Source organism: Zingiber officinale, chromosome 3A (assembly GCF_018446385.1).
Source record: "Zingiber officinale cultivar Zhangliang chromosome 3A, Zo_v1.1, whole genome shotgun sequence".
NCBI classification, from domain to species: domain Eukaryota; kingdom Viridiplantae; phylum Streptophyta; class Magnoliopsida; order Zingiberales; family Zingiberaceae; genus Zingiber; species Zingiber officinale.
In genome coordinates, this window is record NC_055990.1 from 160,189,444 (window position 1) to 160,217,134 (window position 27,691).

At 36.9% G+C, this 27,691-nt stretch overlaps 2 protein-coding genes across 3 annotated transcripts; one reads left to right on the forward strand and one right to left on the reverse strand.

The window, feature by feature from the left end:
• Window positions 1–287: 287 nt before the first annotated feature.
• Window positions 288–4,305, reverse strand: LOC122053103 (probable galacturonosyltransferase 10). 2 transcript variants are annotated; one of them, XM_042614984.1, is made up of 2 exons: window positions 3,886–4,305; window positions 288–1,902 (listed from the first exon to the last, which is right to left on the reverse strand). In XM_042614984.1, exons 1-2 carry the CDS (start codon window positions 4,042–4,044, stop codon window positions 598–600), a joined length of 1,464 nt encoding a protein of 487 aa, XP_042470918.1. In that variant the 5' UTR covers window positions 4,045–4,305; the 3' UTR covers window positions 288–597. The 2 variants fall into 2 exon arrangements, with proteins under 2 accessions (XP_042470918.1, XP_042470917.1); XM_042614983.1 differs by having other exon boundaries at window positions 288–2,046; window positions 3,886–4,302.
• A 407-nt stretch (window positions 4,306–4,712) lies between these two features.
• On the forward strand, window positions 4,713–26,317 carry LOC122053106 (vacuolar sorting protein 18). Its single transcript, XM_042614987.1, has 23 exons — window positions 4,713–4,971; window positions 5,059–5,271; window positions 5,532–5,671; window positions 5,762–5,857; window positions 6,352–6,419; window positions 7,531–7,632; window positions 7,804–7,939; window positions 9,005–9,145; window positions 9,229–9,348; window positions 9,464–9,520; window positions 9,954–10,013; window positions 18,051–18,158; window positions 18,424–18,584; window positions 19,057–19,135; window positions 19,455–19,517; window positions 19,691–19,821; window positions 20,513–20,618; window positions 21,878–22,066; window positions 23,210–23,437; window positions 24,733–24,888; window positions 25,232–25,393; window positions 25,671–25,787; window positions 25,862–26,317. The coding sequence occupies exons 1-23, from the start codon at window positions 4,800–4,802 to the stop codon at window positions 26,030–26,032; spliced, it is 2,976 nt and encodes a 991-aa protein (XP_042470921.1). The 5' UTR covers window positions 4,713–4,799; the 3' UTR covers window positions 26,033–26,317.
• The last annotated feature ends 1,374 nt before the right edge of the window (window positions 26,318–27,691 follow it).

Genomic DNA, 27,691 nt, shown 5'->3' on the forward strand with positions numbered 1-27,691 from the left:
AAGAAGCGATGTCATGCAACAACTTGGAACCGCTACAGATGTCCAATTCGTGTGGTTGTTGACAATGAACCTTCGGATCAAGAACATATCTGCACTGTTCTTATTCACAATGGAAACCTTCGGATAGAACACTCCTTTCAGACTATTGATTTACCATTTATACATGAAATGAACCTAACAAGAATAAAGCTGTACATTCTAAACGATGCAAAAAACAAACAACAAAAGTATTCAGCTCGAGGAAAATACGACACAAACACCACAGGCATCAGCAAAAACCTGTCGACTCAACTATGAATAATTAATCTTGTTTCTGTAAAAATTAAGGTCGATGGTGTGTCTACTACAAAGACTTGCTTAACAAGCATCTAGTTTTAGTACAAAACACACCGCATCGTGGTCAGCTGACCTATGATAAGATCCATCTTGCTTAACATCAAAGAGTTATACTTGCTGCAAAGACATTGTGGAAAATTTGTCCGACGAAACAATTTATATCTGTCTACAATTCCTCGAGTTCAACAATTGCTGCAGATCTAGGCTTTCTTCCATCTCATAGATAACAGGAATAACACTTGTATTCATCCCATAATATGTCTACCCATGAATGAAACATTGTTGCAAGATAGGATGTGAGAAATCAACATACTTCTCCCAAAAACCCTTGTACTTCTCCATTCCAATCTTCAACCAGGGTTTCATGTTTCCATTATAGTGCAATACAGCACCATTTTTTATTATCAACGGATCGACGTGAGTATATCCCAACCCTAGCACATGCCATTCGGGGTCCAGCTTCTCCACCAACCCATAGAAGGCCAGTAAGCCAGGAGGCAACGTACCAAGCTTCCATAAGGAATGGTCAGCATTTTTGTCCTGCCAATAGTGATAAATTCCAGTTACATTCTTCTCCCGCCACTCCCTTAGGTCAAGGACATTCATTCCGAATGCCCATCCACACGCGTCAGGATCAAAATAAGCTCGTATTAAAGGGTGGGAATAGTTCAGATATTTATGGAACCTGTGAAATGTCTCCAAGCAAGTCTCAACAGCACCCATCACGTTTCCATTTAGATTGATTGAGAATAATTCTGAGAGATCCTTTTGAACAACAACGTCATCGTCAAGGAACACCACTTTTTGTAATGCTGGATAGACTTCTGGGATATAGAACCTTAGGTGGTTTAACATTGATAAGTACTTTGGGTTCCTGAACTTGATTGGTGTTCGTTTATCACCACTTCCAGAAAAGTAGTAGCTCTGTGTTTCAGAGTTTTGAAGTTGCTTTAAAACTGGGACATACGAGGCATTAAGCCAGCTGAACTCCTCTACCTTCTGGATCTCAATGGTTGCACCTTGGAAATTGTTCATGGAGAACCAGGCCTTCATCGGAGCATAATTCACCTCGTCTGTAACCAGGTGGAATACAACCATTTCTGGATGCTTTGAGTTCATGGACGTAGAGTTGACCACAGCTGATGCAGCAAGGATGTTATCAGAGAAAATACAAAAATGGAAAAGGCTATTGTCCCTAAGCTTCTCAAATGTGTGCCTTCCTTCTGAAAGTTTTCTTTGAAGATTTCGATTCCTGAACCATTCCATAGTAAGCCTAATACCAAAACAATATAGGCCTTTTGGCAGTTCTTCAGCAGCTATTTGTCCATATTTGGTGCTCTTTTCAGTTTCAAATTTCATCTTCTCATCAAGAGATAACAACTGACCTTTCATCTTCATAATCATGGTTGCACTGTCATAATGGAGCTGCTGCGCTTGGTAGAGCAGGAGACCCATATCACGAATTGCTTCCTCCATTTCCTTCATCATCAATGAAGTTTCCATCATTGCAGCAGTTGACAGAATAGCTTGACATTTTTGAATTTGGGAACTAAGCTCCGCTGCAAACTGGAGGTTATTGCTATCTTTAGACACCACAACCAAAGTCTTTGCAAGAGTTATTTGGTCTACTATCTGCCTTGTAAAGGAGTATGGACTAAGCATATCATCAGTAACGTTTAGACCTTCAATTACACTAGGGTTGTAGAGTTTCTGCAACACAATGAATGTTTCAAGGGAAGAATGGGTGTGCATGTAAAAGCAAGAGAAATTATAGATTCAAAGGTAAAAGATAAATTACTATCCAGTAAACATTCTATTCTTACAGATCGGAGCAAAACTAGGGAAAAAATAAATACCAATTAACCAGAATAACATACGTTGATGGGCTTTTGGAACATATTTTGTGGTTTCACCCCAAAGTCATTAGATTTAGAGGAAGAATGCAATAAGACAGCCACTTATTCAGATATATAATTGTTTCGAACCATGGAAATAAGAAAGGACCACTTTACAGCAGAATTCTAACCAAATGGAGAAAAAAATATTCTTCTAAATTTATTAGGAAATCGACAAATATTTGGTACCAATTTTCACGCATGATGTGCATGACACACTTCCACTTTTCTCCTCTTTCCTTGCACTTCAACAAGGATGTCGCAACCATTTTCAACACCCCATTCTCATTATCTCCTTTTCTTCATATCCCAGTTCTCAAAATTGATTTTTCATCTTTTTCATAATTATGTAATTTTTAACTAGTAGGCTGCTAGTGCACTATACTGCCAACAGTCATAGCGCCAACTGCCAGCAAGATTGTTCCACAGAATGATATTCAAATATTGGTGTGCAGGCTTACCAACAGAGATCTAAGTGCACGAATGATCTTTGTAGTAAAGGTACTTAATTCACATCAATGATAAACACTAAACAATGAAACCAGTCTATGTAACTGCTGGCCAAGAAATAAAGTTGTTGCTAGTTCAGATGTCAGTAAAAGGTTCTCTTAACCTCCAGAGATTTCAATAAAAGGTTCTCATAACTTGAGGATGTGGTTAAGCTTTCAATATTACACAATCTTTTCAATTTAGATGATTCATACTATCCATCAAAGAGTGAACACGCGCTTGAGTGTGTGGAATATATACACTTACTTGCCTGAGATGCCAAGTATAGTTCTTTTTCCTCCGTTTACCACCACTGATGATACTTTTAATTGTAATTGATTCAACTTGTAACTATAAAATTTATTGGTCATCCTTTGTCATTTTCATAACATCTTACCTTATTTTCTATTACATCTATATGAGCTACAACTTAATGCCGACATATAGTAAAACTTGTATTCTCTCCTTGTATGTATTAATACTGCACAACTTTTCCTGTGTTGTTTATTTGTTACCAAAATCTAATTTAGAAAGAATTCAATCTCATGAAATTTTCCTTTTAGGCAAAGGGACGCATGAGAATCACACCAAAATCCAGAAACCATCTTCACTTTAACCGGCCAGCCTTTGCTGAGAGAGGAAACTTTTGAACAAACTAGTCTCGATGTCAAATGAGAGAATATTGTCGGTCATAAAATAAACACAAACAATACAATAAGCAAAAAACATATCTGTGTTGTAAGAGAACATGTAGAAGAAACTTCATCTGCTATATGCAGGTTGAATTTTCCCAATGTCTAAGGTGATGAGAATGACATTTGATGTAGGTTGATCCCAAGGAAAAATTAGGAGGCAAATTTGGAGCTATGAAACTAAAATAGATTCCATTGAACAGCTTCGTCTGGAATTTCAAGATATCAGAAATGGAAATCTAGAGGATGACATTAAAATGGGGAGGGGAAAAGGGGGTAAAACTAGTAGCTCTTCAGCAAAAAGTTTCACCAGTGAGCTAAATAGAATCAAAACTTTTTGCCCGTTTATTGTTAACAAAAAATAAAAACAGAAAGATGTTTTAAAGATATTGCAGATATAAACCCCCCTAAGACAGAAATGATAATCAAGTAAAAAATTCATGCAGACTAAACATCGCAAGTCAAGATCTCACCTGGCGGGCCAACGGCGGCGTGGATCTCGGCAGCTTCTCCCGACTTAGCACCACAAGGAGCAGGAGCACCCCGAGGCCGCCGGCTACAAGCCACACCCAGGCACTGGAGAACCACCGTCTCCGAGACGGTCGCCTGAGATCGGACGACCTCCGACTCATTTCGCTGCCCCTCACACCCGGCGACAGCAACCGAACAGATCAAGCGCCGCGCCGACACCCATCTTCGGAGATCCGGAGGAAGAGAGACCTTCCAGGTCAGGAATCGATCTTAGGGTTCCGATTGGGGCTTTCAGGTTCCAAATCGTCCTCACTCCGACCTGCTATTCCGGCGGCTTCGAGCTCAGGAGACTCCAGGCTGAGCGAGTGCCAATCTCCTCCAGATCGTTTGTCCCAGCAAACTTTCAGTTAAGACTCGGCTATTTCCTGTTATAGTAATTTAGAATTTGGCATCACGGGGCTGGTGTGGGGTACCCAGGTTTGACCCAATCAATAATAGGCTCAAATCATATTCGATAAATTCCAATCTGGTGGAGCCAGTCTTCATTCTCGCCCTGAGCTGCAAAGGAACAAAACTCAAGCTGTGGTTGTGGTGAAATGCGAATCTCATACAAGTTAACGTGTTTTAGCATAATCTTTACTCAATAGAGAGAATTTGTAATAGTTATAAAGAACAAAGACAAGTACGATGGCCCACTTCCAAGTTGTCATCGTAATATTATAGCAGCTGGCATCCACCAGAACAAATAACCGTCAGATCTCAACATTCACGAATCTTGAAGCGGCAGGCGGCTTACGTGGCCTCCCTTATAAAGAGTGGATGGCTTTATTTGTTCAAACTTCTCCAGCGATCTCATTTCTTCACATCGCCGTGAATTCTAGGGTCCCGGCGATACCAACTGCCGGATCCCGTCGCCATGGACTCCTCCGGCATCGGAGGCGGCCTCTTTATTGTTGATCCCCTCGAGCGGAATGCTACCAGGGGCCGCGGCGTCATCACGTCGATGGCTGCCGGCAACGATGTCATCGTCCTGGGCACCAGCAAGGGCTGGGTCCTTCGCTACGATTTTGGGCTTGGGGACACCCAGGGTTTGCATAACTGCTCATTTCTGATCTTTCTCCGCCCTTATTCTTCTTGGACCTCGGATCACTTCATTCTATCTATTCTGATTGCAGACCTCGACTTTTCCGGAGGAAGGGGCGGCGATCAGCCAGTTCACAGAGTCTTCGTCGATCCCAGAGGGAGCCACTGCATTGTGACGGTTCTCCAAGCTGGCGGCGCGGAGACATACTACACCCACGCAAAGTGGGCGCGGCCTAGGGTTTTGAGCCGCCTGAAGGGATTAGTAGTCAATGCCGTGGCCTGGAATCGGCTGCAGATCACGGAAGGTATGAGCCATCCGTTCATGATGCTAAATCTTCACAAAAGATCTTTCTATTCGCTGGAAGGTGGAGTTTCCTTAATCACCTATTCTTAGTTGAGACTGTTCTGGCTCATTTGGAAATGTATATCCATATGGTAAATTTTTCTGGTTGGTTGGAGAAAAAGTTGTTGGATATTGAGGGCTTCGGCTCTATCATATTCGTGGATTTTAGTGGAGATTCGTTTTGATTGAAGGGAGAATTCGTGTTCTGCTTTATGGTTTCAGGGTCAACAAAAGAAGTGATTCTTGGTACCGATAATGGACAGATGTTTGAGATTGTGGTGGATGAAGTGGACAAGAAGGAGAAATATGTAAAGCTGTTGTTTGAGCTGACTGAGCTTCCTGAGGCTATCATGGGTTTGCAGGTTGTACGCCATGCATAATGTTCCTTTCTAGTAGAAATTTTGTAGTTTGTCTTCTATGTCAGTATCTATTTTCGGTTTCACCTTTTGCAGATGGAAACAGCTTCTGCAGGTAATGCAACCAGATTTTATGTGATGGCCGTGACAGCTACAAGACTGTACTCTTTTACCGGCATTGGTTCATTGGAGGTTAGATAAATAATTCTGCTAAGGGATTAGTGTAGTTTCTTGTTATGCTCTTCTGCTTAAGTTTAGATCCTAAGGAGTGCCTTGTTGTAGACCCAACCTGACATTTTTTTTGCTTACAGTGTTCAGTTATCTCACTGAAGTATGATCATATGGTGTTCATACAACAACCTATATATGGGTATCTCATAGTATAACCTGAACACTTTTAGATACCACTTATGTTGATGTGCGAAGGTCCTCTCATTTTCTACAGATGAATGCTTTGTGTTGTTATTTTTTTTCAAATATTATATTGTTGAAGGGATAGCAAAGCATCTTACTTTTAATTGAAATATATATAGTTCAGTAACTAATTACTCCATATTTTTCTGACGATATGGAACATTAGTTAGAAAAGTTTCTCCTATTGCTGGTCTCTCAAAGGAAGTGTTATGCTCAGTACAAAAACTCTAGTGAATTGCTTGTGAAACTTCTTATGCTGCTTTGTTTTGCAGACTGTCTTTGCTAGCTATTCAGATCGTGCAGTACATTTTATGGAACTTCCCGGTGAAATACCCAATAGGCAAGTTATCATCTGCTCATTGTTCATCTGTTAGGAAAAAATCTTAATATCCTGTTCTAATTTTTTAATTGAAATATAAATTTTTAACTTTTCTTTCCTTTTTATGATAGCGCTTTACAATATTTAGCATGTCTTAGGTCTCCGTGTGCTGCAGGTTTTTTTGTTTAACACAGTAAGTATTGATTAAACACACATAATTGATGATCACAGATTAAATGAGACAAAGGAATCAGGACTATCACTTTTGATAATGTACATAAAAAATGAATTACCTGTCTAGTTTGTCAATTTATTATATTCCCATATGCATAAAATCTTGAAACATCACCCTAATTATGCTAAACTAGTAGCATAACATTGTATTTCAGCTAACTCTAGCCTTTTAACAGACTGACTATCATTTGGCTCTACTCCTCTGATTACTCCCATTGGCTTCCTGCATTTGACAATTAGAGTGATGTATCTTTTGATCATTTGAAAGATTGGATATTTATTTATTTATTTTGCATCAAACATCCTCATCCTTCACCGTGCTCAATCATATCATAATTATTTCATCAATGATGGAGTAGAATATGTCAAATCTATTGGGAACATTTAGATTTATGGATCTATGCTATTGACTTGACTTTTTGGTCAGAGAAATTCTTAGGAAAGTTCTTGTCTTGTCTTGTCTTGGGTTATCAGTTTGAATCTTCACCATACTTTTAGGCCAAGTGAACTAACTGGAACAAAGTTGGAACTTATGGTCATAACAGGATCTTACTCTATTGGTTGGATCTTCAACAAAGTTTATACTTTAGACCATGCTGTACTAGTAGACTCTTGATTATTATGTTGGTGGAAATTACAATTTGTGATGTAATAATTCTTCTAATGATTTATCACAAGTACCAAGAAAAATAGAAAGAACACATCAACACTGTGTTTTTTTTTTTCACTTGATTTTATTTTTCTACTTTGTGTATTTTAACTTCTTACATTGTTGAGCAATCAATTTCTCTTCCTCTTACATTTATACAGAGAGATAATTCATATTTTCTCATATAGTAGATTGTAAATTTATGTTTTAAGCATATAATTGCTTGATAGAACATTTAACCATTTTCAGTGAGCTGCATTTCTTTATCAAGCAACGAAGAGCTAAACATTTTGCCTGGCTTTCTGGGGCTGGAATTTATCACGGTGACTTAAACTTTGGTGCACAGCATAGGTATGAAATTCTTCTTTGAACTTTATCTGACATGTTGATTTTTATAGCTTACTAAACTTTCAGTTACATCTATTGCCCTACATTGTATAGATATACTTGATAATTCTGAGTCAATTTGAGAGTTGATGTACCTGCATCTAATTTTCTTGGAGCTACCAATTGTTTATCTAGTTCAATCAATGGAGATGCAAACTTTGTTGAAAACAAGGGCCTTTTGGACTACTCAAAATTGGGTGAAGCCAATAAACCAAGGTCTTTTGCAGTTTCAGAATTTCACTTCTTGGTTTTGATTGAGAACAAGGTCAAGGTACGTGTCATATTCAAGCTGAAATTTAACTAGATTTTGTATCTGTATCTTACATGTAAAATAGGTGATTTAAGATACGTGAATTAACATTTACAGTGAAAAAAAGGAAAACAACTGAGGGAAAAATAAACTGGTGACATAACATACCAGTAAGTGATGTACTACCATTTTGTAGTTGAGGTAGCTTGATATCTTATATTACGATGTGCACACATTGGAAGAATCAGCTTGGGTTTTTAATAGGCCTAAATAACATGTTCATTAAGCTTAAATCTAAGTAATAGATCAATCAGAAACTCTACAAACCCAACTTTAGATGTCTGCCAAAATTGCACTGTCATAGTTTTCCGCACTTCGCGTACTTGTGAAAAAAAAATAGCAAATAAATCCACCCATGTGAATCCAAGTCAAACTCATTGTAGAGTCTTACCTAGTATATGGCTTTTGATTTTGAATGTGGCTCCACAATGACATATGTTTTTATTTTCTTATCTTATGCTATCACAAAATCTAGTTGTAGGCCCTTTTTAAAACAAATTATTATTATTATTTTTGCAATATACTATGAGAAGATTGGTGGATTAGCTTACCATATAAAATCCTTAAGCCTAACTAATAATAGTTTACACATCAAAGCCTCTCCTGATCATCATCATCAATTCATCACCAAGTTCTCTACGTCCTGACTATTTGAAGTTGTCTACGTGGATCTTATCGTTCCATTGAACTCTTAACTACGTCACTAACGATATTTGATCAATCAAATCATTGTTTATTTTATTAGATTTTTCTACAGTCTCCTCTGTACCCCTTGCACCCTCAATTTCTAATCAGTTCTGCTTGTCTAATGTTAAACCTCTAGATCCTAAATTCTAGATTAATTTATTTGCCAATATGAAGCTATTTTTGTAGCCCACCTCTATTTGACTCTTGCATGCTTGCTAATGACCTCAGGTAAATGTTGCTATGCTGTAATTTTAAGTTAACTATTTTTTATCACTTGACAACTTGTGAGGCTTATTTGTTTTTCATAGCTCACACAAACAACTTTGCCTTTGTTGGCAGGTTATTAACAGGATTAGCCAACAAATGATTGAGGAACTAAAATTTGAACATTCACCAGAATCATCAAAAGGAATCATTGGATTATGTAGTGATCCCACTGCTGGGTTATTCTATGCATTTGATGAAAATTCTATTTTCCAGGTTAGACTTCAGAGTTTATGTTGGTTTGTGGTTTACTAAAATATCCTTACCTCTTACTGTATATTGTGGTCTTCCATACATAGGTTTCTGCTCATGATGAAAGTCGAGATATGTGGCAAGTATACCTAGAGATGAAGGAATATGCTACTGCTTTAGCTTATTGCCGAACTCCAATCCAGAGGGATCAGGTGTATCTTGCTCAGGTAATTCTCATCTTTATGGGCTTTAATACATATGGAGTTCTATACGATGATGATATCTCTCTTGGGCATTGAAGCATGGTGAACTTGTTCATTATGATCATTAATTGTTGTTCAGGCTGATGCTGCTTTTTCCACCAGAGATTATCACCGAGCAGCTTCCTTTTATGCAAAGGTGAGACTTGTATCATTAATAATATTTTGAATTATTAAAACGATTAATTTTAGCAACTCTTTATGGATTCTTGCCAAAACATATTCCCTTAATAATTTTCGAAGTAATTAATAAGCCAAAGCAGTAATGATTAGCATCAATTTGTACTTGTGTCAAGCATCATGAAAAGTGAACGCACGGGTTGTGATAATACAATGTGAAGCATTATGTTTGCATGAATTTCATTACTTTAAGCTATGTGGAAATGTCCTTTAGCAGTAGTGAGTTTGCACTGGTAGCTACTGAAGTTAAATGCGTAAAGAATTTCTTGAGCAATGAGTGCCTTTGGTTGTTTCCTCATTGACTTTCATTAAAAAAAAAAACTGTTGTCAAAGCTTCACTTTTCTTCTGACTTTGTAGTACAACATGATTAGAGGCTTTCTGTCGTTTGCAGGTGAATTACATCAAATCCTTTGAAGAGATCAGCTTGAAGTTTGTCATGGCAGATGAGTTGGTAAGATCAAATACCATGATCAATGTGAGAAGTAATTTAAATAATAGTGAAGAATATCAAGTTCAATAGTAGACGATCAAAATTAATTATTATAGTGGTCTTCCAGTTCACTCTGCCCTTAATGCCTGACTTGTATTATTTACATATGCTACTTGCAAAATCCAAAGTTGGAATAGAATTCTTGTTTAAGAGATAGTTTCTCACCAGCATTATGCAACCCACTGATGGGAAAGCTACTTTCTTTTTCTTGGGTTGACTTAAAGAGGATGAAAGAATCTATGGAGATTCACATATCATTTTTCTATCATCCTCAGAATACAGAACCCATAAAGCAAACAAAAAATTGCTTGGTTTGATGATTTAGAGATTAAATTATTGCAAACATGTTCATCTCGACAATGTGCTGCATATTTTTTCACTCTTAGTAGTATGTGATGAATGCCTCTGCTGGTATTATTTGAGCACATGGAAAGCAAGTGGAGCCTAAGAAAATGTGAGAATGAAAATATCTGACTATAGAAGTTGGCTTAGATGGTCAAACATTGCATGTTGGAGATTCACCATCTTAACTGTAAGTACATGAAGCTCATCGTTAAATGCTTCTAAAATTGGCAGCTCAGATCTGAACATCTAATAAAAGAATATAAGGTGTCCTATTTTCAGACTATAAACTTTTAGGCATTTTGCATATATTACACTCTTGCATTTGGTCGAACTGTGAACTTAAGCTCTCTTTATTTGGTTCTTTTCTTCACTTATCAGCAGATCTACTTGTTACTTATTGCATATCTGAAACTACCATTTTTACTAGTGCAATTTTAGATTGGCAACTACTCAGGAATTTCTCAAGATATTCTCCACATTAGCTTTTTTATGCTTTTTCATTTCATTATGATCTGGGGCCCTGGAGTCCTCTACCTTGAACTTGAAGTAATCAAATATCAAATGCTAATTTGAGAACCCATTCTCATGATGATTGAGCATCTTAATTCTGATGTATGATAATTATGATCTTCATGGATGCGACTCTAGGTTTGTAGGAAAGTTATGGTCATATAGAAGGCATTATAACCTGGAAAATCTGACCAGCATAAACAAATTTATGATTGCCTGAATGTATCATGGATCACCATTGAATCTTGGATTCCTCATTTCTTGTTGAATTGTAATGTCCGTAGAATTTTTTCCCTTCAATCCCAAGAAATCTAAACAGTTTTTGACTTTTTATCGCACTTGTCAACAATGAAAATATTAGTCCTATTCAAGGTAAATATATCTGAAGCTCTTTCTATTAAATTCCTAGACTACTAAGAGAATTCATTCTAATCAGGATGTTAATCCTATTTAAAATATTTTTGAAAAATTCAAAATTGTCTGACTCTTCAAAATTTGATGGTCTGGTACATTTCTTAGAAAATAGCAGGAGCTTTTTTAAAAGGTTCAGTTTTTAGAAAAAGTCAATTAGAGTTTTATTGGGATAATTAAAGTTTTATTGGGATAAATTGAGTCTTCATTTTATGAAAAATAAGTTTTATTGTCAATTTATTGTTAAGAAAAGAAAAACCCCATATCTTAGACACCATGGAATTATTGACTTATATAGAGGATGATATACAACATAATTACAATAATATCCCTAGTTATGCTACAATATTCTAACACTCCCCCTCAAGTTGGAGAATATAGATCATATGTACCAAGCTTGTTACATATGTAGTCAATTCGAGGACCTCTCAGTGACTTAGTGAATATATCTGCTAGTTGATCATGTGAGTTGATAAAACTAGTATATATTTCTCCCGATATGACTTTCTCTCTAACAAAGTGACAGTCAACTTCAATACGCTTTGTCCTCTCATGGAAAATTGGGTTCGAGGCAATATGCATGGTGGCATGGTTGTCACACATAAGTGACATTTGTGTAACCTCCCCGAACCTGAGTTCCTGAAGCAACCGTTTTAGCTATATAAGCTCTTGAGTAGTTATGACCATAGCTCGATACTCTGCCTCTGCACTGGATCTTGCCACAACATTCTATTTTTTGCTTTTCCAAGAAATAAGGTTACCTCCGACAAATATACAAAAACCAGAAGTGGACCTTCTATCAGTGGGAGATCTTGCCCAATCTATATCAGAGTATCCTATGACTCGAGTATGCCCTTTGTTTGCATACAAAAGACCTTTTCCTGGCGCGCCTCTGATATATCGAATAATACGAGTCACAGCATCCCAATGTTCTTTGCATGGAGAGTTGAGAAACTGACTGACTATACTCACCGCAAATGAGATATCCGGACAAGTAACAGTAAGGTAGCTTAGTTTCCCTATTAATCGTCTGTACCGTTCAAGATCTGGAGGAGGCTCCCCTGATTTGGCAGGAGCTTGACATTAGGATCCATAAGTTTGTCGACTATCTTTGAGTTTAACATTTTTGTTTCTTCCAAAATATCCATTGCATACTTCCTTAGGGATATGACGATCCCCTGTTTTGACTGCGCTACTTCTATTCCCAAAAAATATTTGAGTTTGCCAAGATCCTTTGTCTGGAAATGTTTGAAAAGACGTTTCACTTGTGAAATCCCAAGATGATCACTACCTGTGATGATAATATCATCAACATAAACCACTACGTAGATGCAACCGGTAGATGAGTGGTGATAAAAGACAGAATGGTCAGCCTCGCTCCGAGTCATGCCAAATTGTTGAATTACAGTACTAAATCTACCGAACCATGCTTTGGGTGATTGCTTGAGGTCATATAAAGATTTCCGTAGGCGACATACAAGACCAGAAGACTCCCTCTGAGCAACAAAATACGGAGGTTGCTCCATGTAGATTTCCTCAAGCAGATCACCATGTAAGAATGCATTTTTGATGTCCAACTGATAAAGAGGTCAATGGCGAATCGCAACAATTGACAGGAATAGGCGTACAGAAGACATCTTGGCAACCGGAGAAAAAGTATCCCCATAATCCAATCCAAAGATCTAAGTATAGCCTTTAGCGATGAGACGAGCCTTAAGTCTGTCAACCATATCGTCCGGACCAACTTTCACCGTATACTCCCATCGACAACCACCTAGGTGGTAGAGGAACGAGGTCCCAAGTCCCACTACTCTGTAAAGCAGAAATTTCATTGAGCATAGCCTGTTTCCATCCTGGATGAGCAAATGCATCACCTGCAATCATAGGAAGAGAAATAGACGACAAGGAAGAAAGACAAGAATAATAGGAAGGAGAAAGATGATGATAACTCAAAGAAACATAGTCAGGAGAAGGATTACGAGTGGAACGCATACCCTTCCGAAGTACAATAGGAATATTAGAGTCAGGAGATGGGATCGGAGGAAACAGCGAAGGACTTGGCTCCAAAGATGTGTCCATAGCAGTGTCAGTGTTGGTCGGCGGCAAAGCAGGACGAGGACGATGCTGATAAACCTGCAAAGGAGGAGTCGAGGCTGGGGATGATAGATGCACCTCTGGAGGACAAAAGATAATCACTGGTGCAGGTGGAGAGGGAGAAACCTTGGGCTGGGAAGCGGGATGCCTAAAAAATGAAATCGAATCAAAGAATGTGACATCAGCAGAGATAAATTACCTATGAAGAGTAGGGGAATAACACTTGTACCCTTTCTGAGACCGTGGGTACCCAAGGTAAACACACTTATGAGACTGGGGAGAGAGTTTATCAATGCTTGGATCAAGATCATGAGCAAAACATATAGAACCAAAGACTCGAGGTGGTAAAGGCTGAAGAGGATGATGAGGGTAGAGGATATGATGAGGTATTTTACCCTGAAGAGTGGAGGAAGACATGCGATTGATGAGATAACATGCAGTAAGTACGACATCACCCCAAAACTGATAAAGAACATGAGAATGGAGAAAAAGAGTCCGAGTGGTCTCAAGGAGATGACGATTCTTGCATTCTGTAACCCCATTCTGGTGAGGGGTATGAGGGCAAGACGTGCGATGCAGTACACCATGAGATGCCAAGTAGGAACGAAACTGAGTAGAAAGATACTCACGTGCATTATCACTTTACAAAGTTCGAAGAGAAATGCCAAACTGAGTTATGATTTCATGAAAAAAAGATTGAAAAATAGAAAAAAATTCTGAACGTTCCTTCATCAGATATAACCATGTACAACGGGAAAAATCGTCTATAAAAGTAACAAAATATTGTAATCCCAATGTAGAAGAAACACGACTCGGACCCCAAACATCAGAATGAACCAAAGCAAAGGGGGGTGTAGCTTGACTCACAGTGCGAGGAGAAAAAGCACTACGAACAAACTTACCTAACTGACACGACTCACAAGACAAAGACTCTAAGTGAGAAAAACTAAGATGTAATTATTTCAACTTATCAAGACCTGGATGTTCTAACTGAGCATGAATAAGAAGTGGAGATGCCGCCGCCGAACCAACAAGAGAGGGTTGTTGAAGTTGATAAAGTCCATGAGACTCACATCCGAAGCCAATCATCCTCTTCGTACTCCGGTCCTGTAAGGAAACAAACGTTTTAGTAAAAGAAATAACACAATCAAGAGACCAAGTAAGTTGACTTATTGACAATAAATTAAAGGAGCTCCGGGAACATAAAGAACATTATGAATGGAAAGAGACGGAGAAGGATGAACAATACCAATACCCTTGGACTCAGTTTGGGAACCATTGGCCATGGTGACAATTGGTAAATAACCAGAAGTAATGAGAGAAGAAAATAGAGATTTATTACCAGTGATATGATCAGTGGGTTTCATAATAAAAAATCCAAGGACCTGAAGAGCGAGATATGCCAGCAAAGGAATTACCAGCATGTGCAACAGTAGCAGTGAAATCAGAAGTCTGATGATCCTCAAATCATTTCAGAAAGTCATTATAGGAAGGTTGTGGGGTCAGATCCGGTGTTAACTGTGAAGTGGAAGCTGAAGAAGCAACAGAACTCTGAACGATCTGAGCAACGTGAGGAGGTCTACCATGCAGACCCCAACACTTATCAATCTTGTGGCCCGGGCGGTGGCAATAATCACACCAAGGACGTCCTTTGCCACCCTTGCGAGGTCTATTGTTGTGTCGAGAGATCAAAGCTGACGAGTGAACGGAAGGAGGCATCGTCAAGATCTTGGGCAAGACACATAGGAGAGTTGCCTAGGTATTGTCCATGGTAGCTTCCGTGGGGTTGCCCAGGATCTGATCATGAACATGAGAATAATCTGTGGACAGACCATATAAAGCCAAAGACATAAAAAAATTCTTCTAATTTTTAAGCTCTTTAACAGGATTGACCGCAGGTGGTAGCAGTTTATTGAAGTCACAAAGAAGGCTAGAGACCGAACCCTGATAAGTTGACATTGAATCCTTAATCTAATGAGCACTGAGGATGGTCATGAGATCTTCACAAACTTGATAGAGTCACCGAGAGGTGTTTGTAAAGAGTTATTGAGCCTGTGTCCAAACAACTTTGCAAGTTTTGTGAGTACGGAAGACATTCCTAAGAGATGGATGGATGATGGCTCGTATAATACAACACAATTGAGCATCAACCTTCTTCCACAGAAGACGATCGGCAATTTGAACATCTTCTTCAATTTGAGTGAGATGTGTCTCATAACCCTGCCCAACAAGTCAAAGCTCAATATGAGATGCCCAAGAGACGTAATTCTTACCATCCAATTGTTCGGAAGAGAGGGGTGCAGTGATATGGTTGGTAAAAATAGAGATATCTGATTTTGGGATGCCAGATGTAACCATTGATTAGTTTGGAAGGGGCGGCACCAGCACGGATAAGGTAGGACGGAACCGAAGAAGAGGGCAGCACACTGAAGCTTTCGTTGGAGAATAATGATGGGGCACCAGAGTTCTCTGGGGAAGACTCCTGCCTTCACAAACCACATCCGCAAGGAGTCCTTTGTAGCGCTCGGTGCTGGAATTAGGGATGACCTTCGCTGGAGAAGTGGATGAATAGCTGCTGTCACCTTCTTCGAAATCCCTTGCCCGTCCCAACCACGGAAGGAAAGGAGCGTCGGAAGATTGCCTAGAGGTGAAGGACACATCGGAGAACCACTCTGATGCGGTGAAGAAGATCGGGGCTCGCCGCTGTCATCGTTCCTTGAAGTCCTAATTTTTGCAATCACTCTGGCTGGGGCTCTAGGGAAGAAGGGGACTCACTGGAGAACTACTTCGGTGAGTTGAGCACGATCGGAGGTCACCATTGCCGCTTGCAGTCACTGGCAGGAATGCCGCCGTTGTCACCTCTTGGAGCAGATCGCAGGGAGAAGAGGAATTGGGGGCGTCGGGGGAAACGCAAAGATGGGAGGCAGTGGCGGTAGAATGGGGGGAAATTAGGGTAATAGGAAGTTAGGGTTTTTTTTCTTTTAACTTGCTCCAATACCATGTTAAGAAAAGAAAACCCCATATCTTAGACACCATGGAGTTATTAGCTTATATAGAGGATGATATATAGCATAATTACAATAATATCCCTAGTTATGTTTTAATATTCTAACATTTATAAAAGGGGAAAAATTCTTTTGTCTCTTGTGACGGTTTTTTCAGAGAAATTTTCCTCTAGGGTAAGATTTTATATTCGTCTCAAGTTCCTAGGTGATTTGACAATTCAATTTTGGATGTGTCATTCATAAAACTAGAAATTGGCTCAATTTTAATCCAGCAAATTTGTAGTTTGTGGTCCCCACTTCCACATTATCATTCAAATATTCCACTATACAAATATCCTAAATCTCACAATCAAATATTTCACCAATCAAATATTTATGGGTCCCATCAACCAAATATACCACTCCCAAATATTCCTAATTCCACATTTAAATATTTCACCAACCAAATGTTTATGGGTCCACGATAATTTTATTAATTTACATCTAATTTTGTATATATTTTTTATTTTTTTTAAACGTTGATTGAATTTTAAAAAATTTTAAAAAAAATTGGCAACGTTATTTTTTATTTTTTCTAGACAATTAAATTTTAAAAAAAAACAAAACAAAAAAAAAAGTAACTGTTGCCTACTTTTGGTGGGCCCAGTTGCATGCCACCAAAAAGAAATCACCGAGCATAAGTTTGTGCTCGGTGATTTCTAATGTCTTTAAAATATCCCCCTACAATGGAGGATATTAAGAGGAGGGGATATTTGAAGAAATATTTTCTCTAAATATCCCCTACTCTGGATGCTCTGAGTAAGAGTGATGACAAGGTGTTATAAGGATCATGAGTTTTACCCTTTCAGGCACATTTTAAGAAAGTACGAAATTCAAGGACCACAAATTCAAGGCAAATAATACCTCAACAGGACCATGAGTCTGAATCAATATGCAAATAAAAAAGAAAAAGAAAAAAGTGTCACTGGAGCACACTTTTGGTGTTGATATCAAGAAGGGGAATAACTGCAGGTTCATCCTAGTTGTGGGATACCACAAAATTGTTGCAATCTTAACTTTCGTTTTTAGATAATTGGATGAAGGTGCAATAAGTTAAGAGTAATGTGTATCTTGCTGTTTGAATTTTTGTGGCATCAGAACTAGTGTTCCTTTTTAACTAGGTTGTGGAGAAGTATCAGGTTCTCTCTTTCTCTTGCTTCTTTAGGAAAAAAAAACAACTGCTACTGAATTTCCAGACCAGGATGTGACTGAGTTTGGTTGGAAAGAGTAGTGCAGCTTGGGTCTTTAGCAGCTGTATTCCAATTACCTAAGTTCAAAACCTTCATGTGAGTTTGGTTGGAAAGAGTAGTGCAGCTTGGGTCTTTAGCAGCTGTATTCCAATTACCTAAGTTCAAAACCTTCATGTGATTTCACATAATGAACGGGAAACTTTTATTTGGATAATCATTTAATCTTTGAAATTGCACCTTTTTTATTCTATATTGTTTTATTTTTATTTTTGTTTGTTATTTTTATTTTTAGAAAAAAAATACAGTTCTATGTATTTGGTGAACTTCAAATTTGAACTTGAAAATTTCTGTTCTCTATTATTGAGCATGTGAATCTTCAAACTTCAATTGTTTTTCGGTTACAGGATTCGCTACGGACATTTTTGCTACGAAAACTTGATACTCTGACTAAGGATGATAAATGCCAAATCACAATGATCTCCATGTGGGCTGTAGAGCTTTACTTAGACAAGGTTTCCCTTTCTGTGTGCTTTTTTATTTAATCGTGCTGCAGCTTATGTTTTCTCCGTATTGCTAAACTTCCCTTTCCTTAAAATTACTCAATTTTCTGAAATAGATTCTTCTAAAAGCTAAACACCTGTTAATTTTATTGAAAACAACACCTTTTCTTATATAGAAGGCCCACAGTACCACAGGGCAACATATTAACTTAGCTTATTGAGTAAGTTTTTGGATCACTTATGACAGTATACTTATTTCAGTATGGTATCTTTGTAGATAAACCGGTTGCTTTTGGAAGATGATGCAGGAAAGCCTGGTAACGATGTATCAGAAATGAACAAATCTGAGTATCAGTTAATTGTACCAGAATTTCGAGCCTTTCTTAGTGACTGTAAGGATGTTTTAGATGAGGCAACAACAATGGACTTATTGGAGAGGTATGCTAATGGTATATGATATGGTTCTTACTGGTATATATGGAATTTCTACTGAAACCTATACATAAAATTTCAAAGTTTCTGATTATTTGTTCATGGAAGTAGAAATATCTTTGGATTCTTGGTTTTCCTTATCTAATCTTTGAAAAAATTTACTCTGTTCAATATTAGTTACAAGAAATATTGATTTGAAATGCTTATATATTTATGTAAAATGATTTTATGGAGATGGAATTTGTATTTTGTACTGTCATATCTACCTCCTTGTGGCATGGTAGAAAAGAATATTTTATTTAGCATCTTTTTGCAATCCTTCTTTTTCTAGTACAACTACAAACTGTGACTTCCAATCCCTATCCACAATGAATGATATATTTTTTTGCAATTTTTATGTTTGATGCTGTTATATTTTGACAAATTAAATAGGCTAGGCAGAGGCATAAACAAACAAAAAAAATTCTGAATTGTTCAGGCACGGTAGAATTGATGAGTTGGTCTACTTTGCTGGGCTGAAGGAGCACTATGAAATTGTCATTCACTATTATATTCAGGTATAGTTCTTCTTTGTGTATAACATATCTGTATTTTTATCCTGAGACCAGTAAATTTGCCAAGTAACTATGGCACTACACAAACATTGTTCTAGCATGCAGAGTTATTTAACTGTAATCTTTCTTGAAATATAGTTTCTTGAGCTTTAATATAGTTTGCAACTTTGCATGAAGCTCGTTGCTTTCTTGATATTTGAATATTTAGAATTGGAATATTGTCCACTTATTTAACTTGAGCCTACTGTCTGTTAAAGTCACCATGTTTAACAATAACTAGAGAAGTTGATCCAATACTATCTATTTGCTGAGTGGTTTTTAGCAAGGTGAAACGAAGAAAGCATTAGAGGTGCTCCAGAAACCTAATGTTCCTATAGATCTTCAGGTACTCATTTCTGCCTTGTTGTTGTTATTTTAAAGATTTATTTAATTTACTAGGATCCAATCCCACCTAGTGGGAAAAGACTTGGTTGTTGTTGTGGTCCTAGTATTTAATTTACTAGGATCTTATGGTTTATGCACTATTTTATACACTTGAAAACTATACTTTCTTTGCAGTATAAATTTGCCCCTGATCTGATCATGCTTGATGCTTATGAGACTGTTGAATCATGGATGGCTACAAATAAGCTGAACCCAATGAAGCTAATACCAGCAATGATGCGCTATGCAAGTGAACCACATGCCAAGTATGAAAAATTGCTCTTTTATTTTCTGTTTAGCATATTGATGTTTGTTTAGAAGTGGAATGCTAATTTCCATGGTGGTAACTGTGGTCATGATTGCTCCATCATAAACTTGCAATTGTGTTTTCTTTGAGAGTAATATTGGTATATCTGTGATATATACAGTTGGTGTAAGCTTCTGTATCATATATTTTTTACCATATGTAATTATTACAGTCCAGATGTGTAATATTGCTACACAATGATGGCAACTTATGTTTAGATATGTTGTGACTCCATCTGGTTATTACCAAATCACACGACTACGTATCACCTATATTTTTGAATTGAACATTTTATTTTTTGCCTGACTTCTATTTTCATTGATATCAATTGTGAAAATTTGCAGGAAGTCTTAATGTTATGGTTCTATATGTTCCGATTTTGCTATGGATCTTGGATAATTTTTATGCATTTTCATGCTGTTTTCCCTCTCCCTTCCCCTCTCTCTCTCTAGTTATCTATCCAAGTAAACGAAGCCTTAATCTTATGGTTTCTATATGTACAGATTGTGCTAATAGGTAAAGTTCCAGGACATTGTGTATTTCCTCATGGTCTTTTTGAGCATTTGACACAAATATTGATGCTAGATATAGCAAGTTGCTTAGATGTGAACATTTTTTCATTAACTTGATATCATGTATGCTTGTTGCAGGAATGAGACTCATGAGGTCATCAAGTACTTAGAATTCTGTGTTCACAATTTGCATAATGAGGATCATGGGGTTCATAATTTGCTACTTTCATTGTATGCCAAGCAGGTTGGATATATTAGCCCCTGATTTACTTAGCTACTTAGTTTATTTTGGAAAAGTATTGACACCCACCTATTTAGTGATAAATTACCTTCTATACTTTTACATAGCAATAACCCCCCGTTAGCTTATACCATAGTCATGAATTTTAATAAAAATAACTTCTTGACTCAACTTGTTAATGTGGCAATTGGTTCATAGAATTTTGTTCTTTTTTTCCCTCTAAACTGTATTAAATGATCAATTATTATGTTATCAATCGGTCATTTTAACATGCTATCCAATTAGGATAACAAGAAATGTCAGCAATCTTCGAACATGATTGTGAGATTTCTCATGCAATCTTCCAAACAGGAGGGACACTACAATTTTCTTTGACTATATGTGATTTGGCTACAGGCTTATGATAAATCTTATTTGTTCTCATCCTTTTTTAATTACTAAACCATTAATGATGGTCGATCATGCTGGCAAATGCATTTGCCTTCTCATATCTTGATAATGGATTTGGTAATTTGTATTTATTCCTCTCATAGTTTTGCATTATTTTTCTGTCATAATCTCCACTTTATAATGTCTGTTCTAATCTCTAACTAGATACATAATATAATATTTTCATCTTCCATGTAAATATCCTTTAGTTCCAACATAGTGACAGGCAGATGAAATGAGGTTCTAGTGAAATCTTAGGACATAAAGAGGAAAGTAGGTAAGAAGCTTGAATTTCAAGTAGGACATGGGTACAAAGATCACAATAATTTGTTTATTGTTGTTTCATATGTTTCTTCTATTATTGCTTTGCTTATTTTTAATTTTTAAAATTTCTTTTCTCTAGAATTGCATGATATTATAAATGATTACTAATATGATGTAAAGGATTGCAGTCAGTTGAACTATCTGATCTTTTCAGCTTATAGAAGTACTAAGTGTTTCTTTTTCTGATGTTATTCTTTTATTGCCATGTGATTTGTTCTTACATTTAATTATTATGTCATACATGATTAACTTGCCATATTTTATAAGAATGCATGTGGCAATGAACATCAAGTAGGTTTTTATTAAGTCATTTATTTGCCTGTTGTCCATCTTTGGATTAAAAACCTTGCTATCTATTTCATCAGACAAAGCACTTAAAATTTTTGATTTATGAAAGCTTCATTATTAAAGAAACTATGAGTGTTTTATGAATCATGCTTTTTTATTTTTTAATAACCTCTTATTATATTTTAATAGGTCTGACAATATCTTTGAATAATATTGTATAGGATGATGAGAGTGCATTGGTACGATTCTTTCAATTCAAGTTTGGCAAAGGACGAACAAATGGTCCAGAGTTTTTCTATGATCCCAAATATGCTCTCCGGTTATGTCTAAAGGAAAAGAAAATCCGTGCATGTATTCATATTTATAGTATGATGTCCATGCATGAAGAAGCTGTGGCCCTTGCATTGCAGGTAAAAGAAAAATTGATTAAACATTTTAGAGTCCTTTCATGCTTCATTATTGTATCTGTTCTGATCTAGGTGTAAAATTTCTGTTTTTAATATATTGATTATTGTATCAACATGGAATGGTACTTTTTTGGGCTGACTTGGTCTGACCATGTTGATATCTTCATTGATTTTTCTCCTTGGCATGCCGCCTTCTCCTCCCTATGCTTCTCCTTTCGCCTCTGTTTTTCATAGTTTACTCTGATAGAAGGTGTGGAGAAGAGGAGGAAACACACCTAACTTGGGGAATCTCGCTCATTCCAACTGCCATTGGAGTTGGTTTGTTTGGGCTTCAGAGATAAGCTCTTGAATTACCTGATATAGGCTTTACATGCTTGTTCACAGGTGTGATGTATTTTATCTCTTTTAGACAAGTGATTTTTATTTGAATTTCTCATGCTATCTTTTACTGAATATATCCATTTTTTGAAAAACCATCCATCTCAGATATACCCAGTGACATTTTTTCACATGCTGTTCCTGACTATTTAGAATAAAATACTTCCGATGGCTCTCTTTACTTTGCGTTCATTGGTTTTATTCCAATAGTAATAAAATTTCTGGTAATTTTTTGCTTAATCACAAATGCTTTTGGCCTTTTCCGAAATCATGACTCGTATATTCAATTCAGTTTACATTTATCATCCCTAAGTCCCGCATGTATCTCCACATCTCTAGTATATTATTCAGAATTAATGCTCATTGAACCCTCATCAATCAAACTAGTGTTATGAAGATATAGCATACACTATGGAGATCTAGGATATGACTAGTATAGATTGTACACAATTGTAGATTCTTGTTATAAACTAAAACCTCTTTCAGTAGTCTTACTACTTCCGCATGGTATTTTATCAAAGTAACACAACCAACTGGACTTATTAGGCTAGTCACCTGCTAATGTCTGTAATAAGAACTCTCCAAGTATCCATCAGCGTGCTTGCTGGTAGAAACACTTCTGTAAGTTGCTATTTACGTTGCTGGAGATTTTATCTTAATGAACCTATTTAGGTCATATTTGAATGGTCAAAATTTTGAGTTATAAGGCCACAGAGATATTATTTGGTTAATATAAATATTTTATTTGCATGAATTTGCTTTGATCAGGTAGACACAGAGCTTGCGATGGCAGAAGCTGATAAAGTTGAAGACGATGAAGATTTGAGGAAGAAGCTATGGCTTATGGTTGCAAAACATGTAATTGAGCAAGAGAAAGGAGTTAAAAGGGAGAATATAAGAAAAGCTATAGCATTTCTCAAGGAAACTGATGGACTTCTGAAAATTGAGGATATTCTCCCATTCTTTCCAGACTTTGCCCTTATTGATGACTTCAAAGTAATTTTCTCTGATCTAATGCTATCTTGACTATGAATAGCACATTAGGTTAGCAGTAGTTTACATCCAATTTTTCATTAGTCTTTAGATGTGTTTGGATGAGATGATCCTGAACTTTTAGTTATGTTTTAAAAAATGAAAGAATTTTTAATGGCGTTTCTAGTTTTGTAGATTGTTCAAGTTTCTTGTCTGTATTGAGTTTATTGACAACATCAATACATAAAGTTTAACAATGATTTACAAGATCTTGTTTGGGTGTACTTTGAGTGTGTAGATTTTAGGTAAACATTATGCATAAGGCCTGACCTGAATTATAGACAAATTGACTCAGTTTTTCCACATTCTAAATTTAGTAAATTAATCAAAATATTCTGTTCAATTATGCTGATTGGGTTAAGCCATTCCTGATTGGGTTAAGTCATTCCTGTCTTTTTTGCTCGCACCTACTTCTTTGTGGATTAAGAAAATATTGTTTAATTGTAAAAAGGCACAATTCTGGATCAAAATCTCTTAAGAAAGTCTAACTAGGATCTTACAATTCTTGCTTATGAATTATAATCGAGACTTATTTGAGTAGTAAACTTTTATCCATTCCATACCTCAAATTGATTTTCATTCAAACATAGCCTTTCTTTTAAAAGATTTAGCATTTATTGCAAAGGCATCGCTGTTTTTTTTTTCACATGAAAAATGTATCCCCTCTTCATCTCTTTGTAGTGTATCCTTGTTATGCAGTAGTATATTATTTTTTAGACCATCTAATTTTCAGTAGGAGATCCCAAACAACTTTGTAATTTACTAAAATGTTGTATACCACCTGTTAGGTGTTACAAGAGATCAAGGTGACTTTTGGTATAATTTTGAGCCAAAACTAAAAGAATTGAATAATTTGAAGAAAAAACCATGGATACAAGAATCAACTACAATGTTTTGGTAGATCTCCAGATTCTTGAACAATCGATAGATCTATAAATGATTTGTGACCCCCAAGTAAGAGATTATGCCCCTAAAAAATCTTCTATTTTGCTTAACATAACAAGGATTAAGTAAAGAAAGGACAAAACAAGGCACAACCTATGATGATTGATGAAAAAAAGGAGCACCTTTATGATAACTACCCATAGAATGTTTTATCATATGAATTTCTTCCTTGATATTTTGATCTTCTTTGACATTCCATCATGTGTTTTATGCCCCACTTTCTGTCCTTGTTATAATCTTTTCCTCGCAACTTATTTATTCTATTCATTTTGGGTCAATCTGCAAATTCATGATTTCCCTCAATGATGTAATAGGAAGCAATCTGTTCTTCATTGGAAGATTACAACAAGCAAATCGAACAATTGAAACAAGAAATGAATGATGCTACTCATGGAGCTGACAACATACGGAGTGATATTAGTGCCCTTGCCCAAAGATATGCTGTAATTGATCGTGATGAAGAATGTGGGGTATTGCTCTGACTTACATTTGTATACTTTTCAAGAAATTAAAAGTCTTTGGTCATCTTATGATAATGGAGATTATAACTGTTCTGTTTGTTGACTTGATGATAATATCTCAGTCGGCATTTTCTAAATTGAATAGCTTGTGTAGTTGTGTCCTGTGAAGTGTCTATAGTTAGCTCCTAGATTTGCAGAATCAGATTGCATTAGCAATGATGTAATGGAATATGGATGTAACTTCACTTGCATTGTTTATTTTGTATAGATTAAATTGTTTGAACATGAAGTTATTAGAAATTACCTTTCTTCAGATTGTTATGCTAATCTTCTCTTCTCTTTTGATTGATAGGTTTGTAAAAGGAAAATATTAACGGCTGGAGGGGCACCTCTTCTAGCTAGGGGTTATACATCAACTGGACATATGGCCCCCTTCTTTATTTTCCCATGTGGTCATTCCTTTCATGCAAATTGTCTGATTGCTCATGTGACTCGCTGCACAAGTCAAACCCGAGTAAGTAAAAATTAGGTTTTTTTTTGCATTTAATCTCAATGTTTCGGTGATTATCTTTCATCTGTGTGAGAATACTCTGCTATTAACTCCTAGAGCTCGTAAAGCTACCTGCTATATATTTTTTAGAGTTTCTTGTTGGAGTGACTATACAACCATGATTGTTTATCTGCTAAACCTTGTGGTGGCTAAGTTTGTTGGGGTGAACCTGCTCCCACAATTGCAAGTTACCCCACGAGTTATTGTAAGCCCTTCACATGTTCATTTTGTGCTGGCTTAGGCCGAATACATACTGGACCTTCAGAAGAAGCTTAGCTTACTCGCAGATAAGGCCACAAATGAATCAAACGGCACTGCAGAAGACAAATCCATCACTAGCATGACGCCTCTTGAAAAGGTTAGTAATGGTCAAAGCCTGACTTCTTGCTTTCGTAACAATTGAACTGACCTGAACTTGGTTTCTTCTAACAGCTTCGATCACAACTTGATGATGCTATAGCTAGTGAGTGTCCCTTCTGTGGTGACCTGATGATCAGAGAGATTTCATTGCCTTTTGTTCTGCACGAAGATGCAGAGGAAATAGCTTCTTGGGAGATCAAGCCTCATGTGACAAGTCAGAAAATTCTACCTATGACCATATGATGCCTGGTTCTTTGCTCATTCAAAATTGTACGTAGTCTATGTTTCCTCCTGACATGAATGCGAAGCAGCTATTGACGTGGATTACATAGATTTGTATCTATGTAATCACTGTATCTACCTGCAATCTACTGTATAAAGCCGAGCAATCTTTGATACTCGACATTTGTTTTTTTTTTGTTATTTATTATGTATTTCTGATCGAACTGATTATTTTGTCTTTTACAATTTTGTTAAACTTTTGTATCTAGTTCTTGATGAACAACTGGAAATAAATATTTTATTTTATTTTTCTTGAGCATAGAAAAACAATACTGGATTTGAATTCGTTCCTCAGTTATTGAGCAACAAAATTTTTGTCCAACAGACGATTGCTGTTAGTTCTGGAGCACAACAACAAACCAGGTATACGGCAGATGTCTCCTTTCTTTTTTTTTTTTTTTTTTGTTTCACGTTCAGTTATTTATTTCGTTATGGCACGTGAACGCAGCTCAAAACAAGTAAAAGTGTAATTCTATTTTCCTGAGATTTTCCATTATAATTTATTGCAAGTCTCATGATAAAGTTTCCGAAAGTATGCTGCCAATTTATTCCTGTCTACCAATAATGACTCTGTTTAAGTTTCGTAATAGGTTCTGACAGTATCAAGGCATTCTAAATTCATGTGTGATTAACATACCAAGGCCTGATTGTCATACTCATTATTTTAGTCAGTAGACTAAAATTTAGTCTTTGCTTCAATGATATATTGCTGCGTACAGCTCCAGAATTCAATGGCTTCACTGGATCAGAATCATCAAAGTAGGAAAAGTATGGTTAAGAGTGAGTTTTCTGCAAGAAGATACCTTCAACAGTAAACAATAGACAAATCTATTAACTTAAGCAGCAGCTGAAGCATGATTTTAGAATCAAGGCAAACATGTTAACAAGAGTAGTAGATTGATTGAGGAAGAAGAAACTATGTATACTCCGGAAAGGTTGTTAATGTTGGCCTCCCTTGCCACGGTGTTCAAGAATGATTCCATATCGAAATAGGATTGGTATGGGAATTATATTTCTAAACTGCAATAGCAAATTTAACTTTCAGGAATAAGATTTTGCAATCTGTTTTTCATTTATCTCACTTATTTTCCTTTAGTAAAACCTAAAGATAAAGTGAAACTTCAGACTTACAGAGTCTACTTGTAGACATATTTTGCCTCTATGGAAATACTTATAATGTGTGACAGGGATTTTCATTTTCTTATTTACATTGCATTTTAGGGAGTAAAAGTGTGGAAGGCATTTTACTACTTAAAACACTTTTTTTATAAAAAAAAAAAACAAGAAAAAGAAACAGGAAACTAAAACTTAGGCCCCCAGAGGATCAACTGCAGCACCATCTCCGCCCTCCTCGACTCCCTCACTTCCGCCGCCTCCGTCTTCGTCTCACTTCCTCCTCCTTTTCCGGCGATCGACTTCCGCTCCTCCCCCGAGGCTTCCATTTGCCGAGCAGTGCTCCTCCGCTGCGCCAGCAACGTGCGGAAGTCGATCCTCCACCTGCACTCGCCGGCGTCGCACATGCTCGCCGACCGTCTTCGCCGCCTCCGTTTGGCTTCGACGGGCGGGCGCTCCAATTTGTAACTGGAGAAAACGAGGAGGAAGACCAGTACACCAATCTTC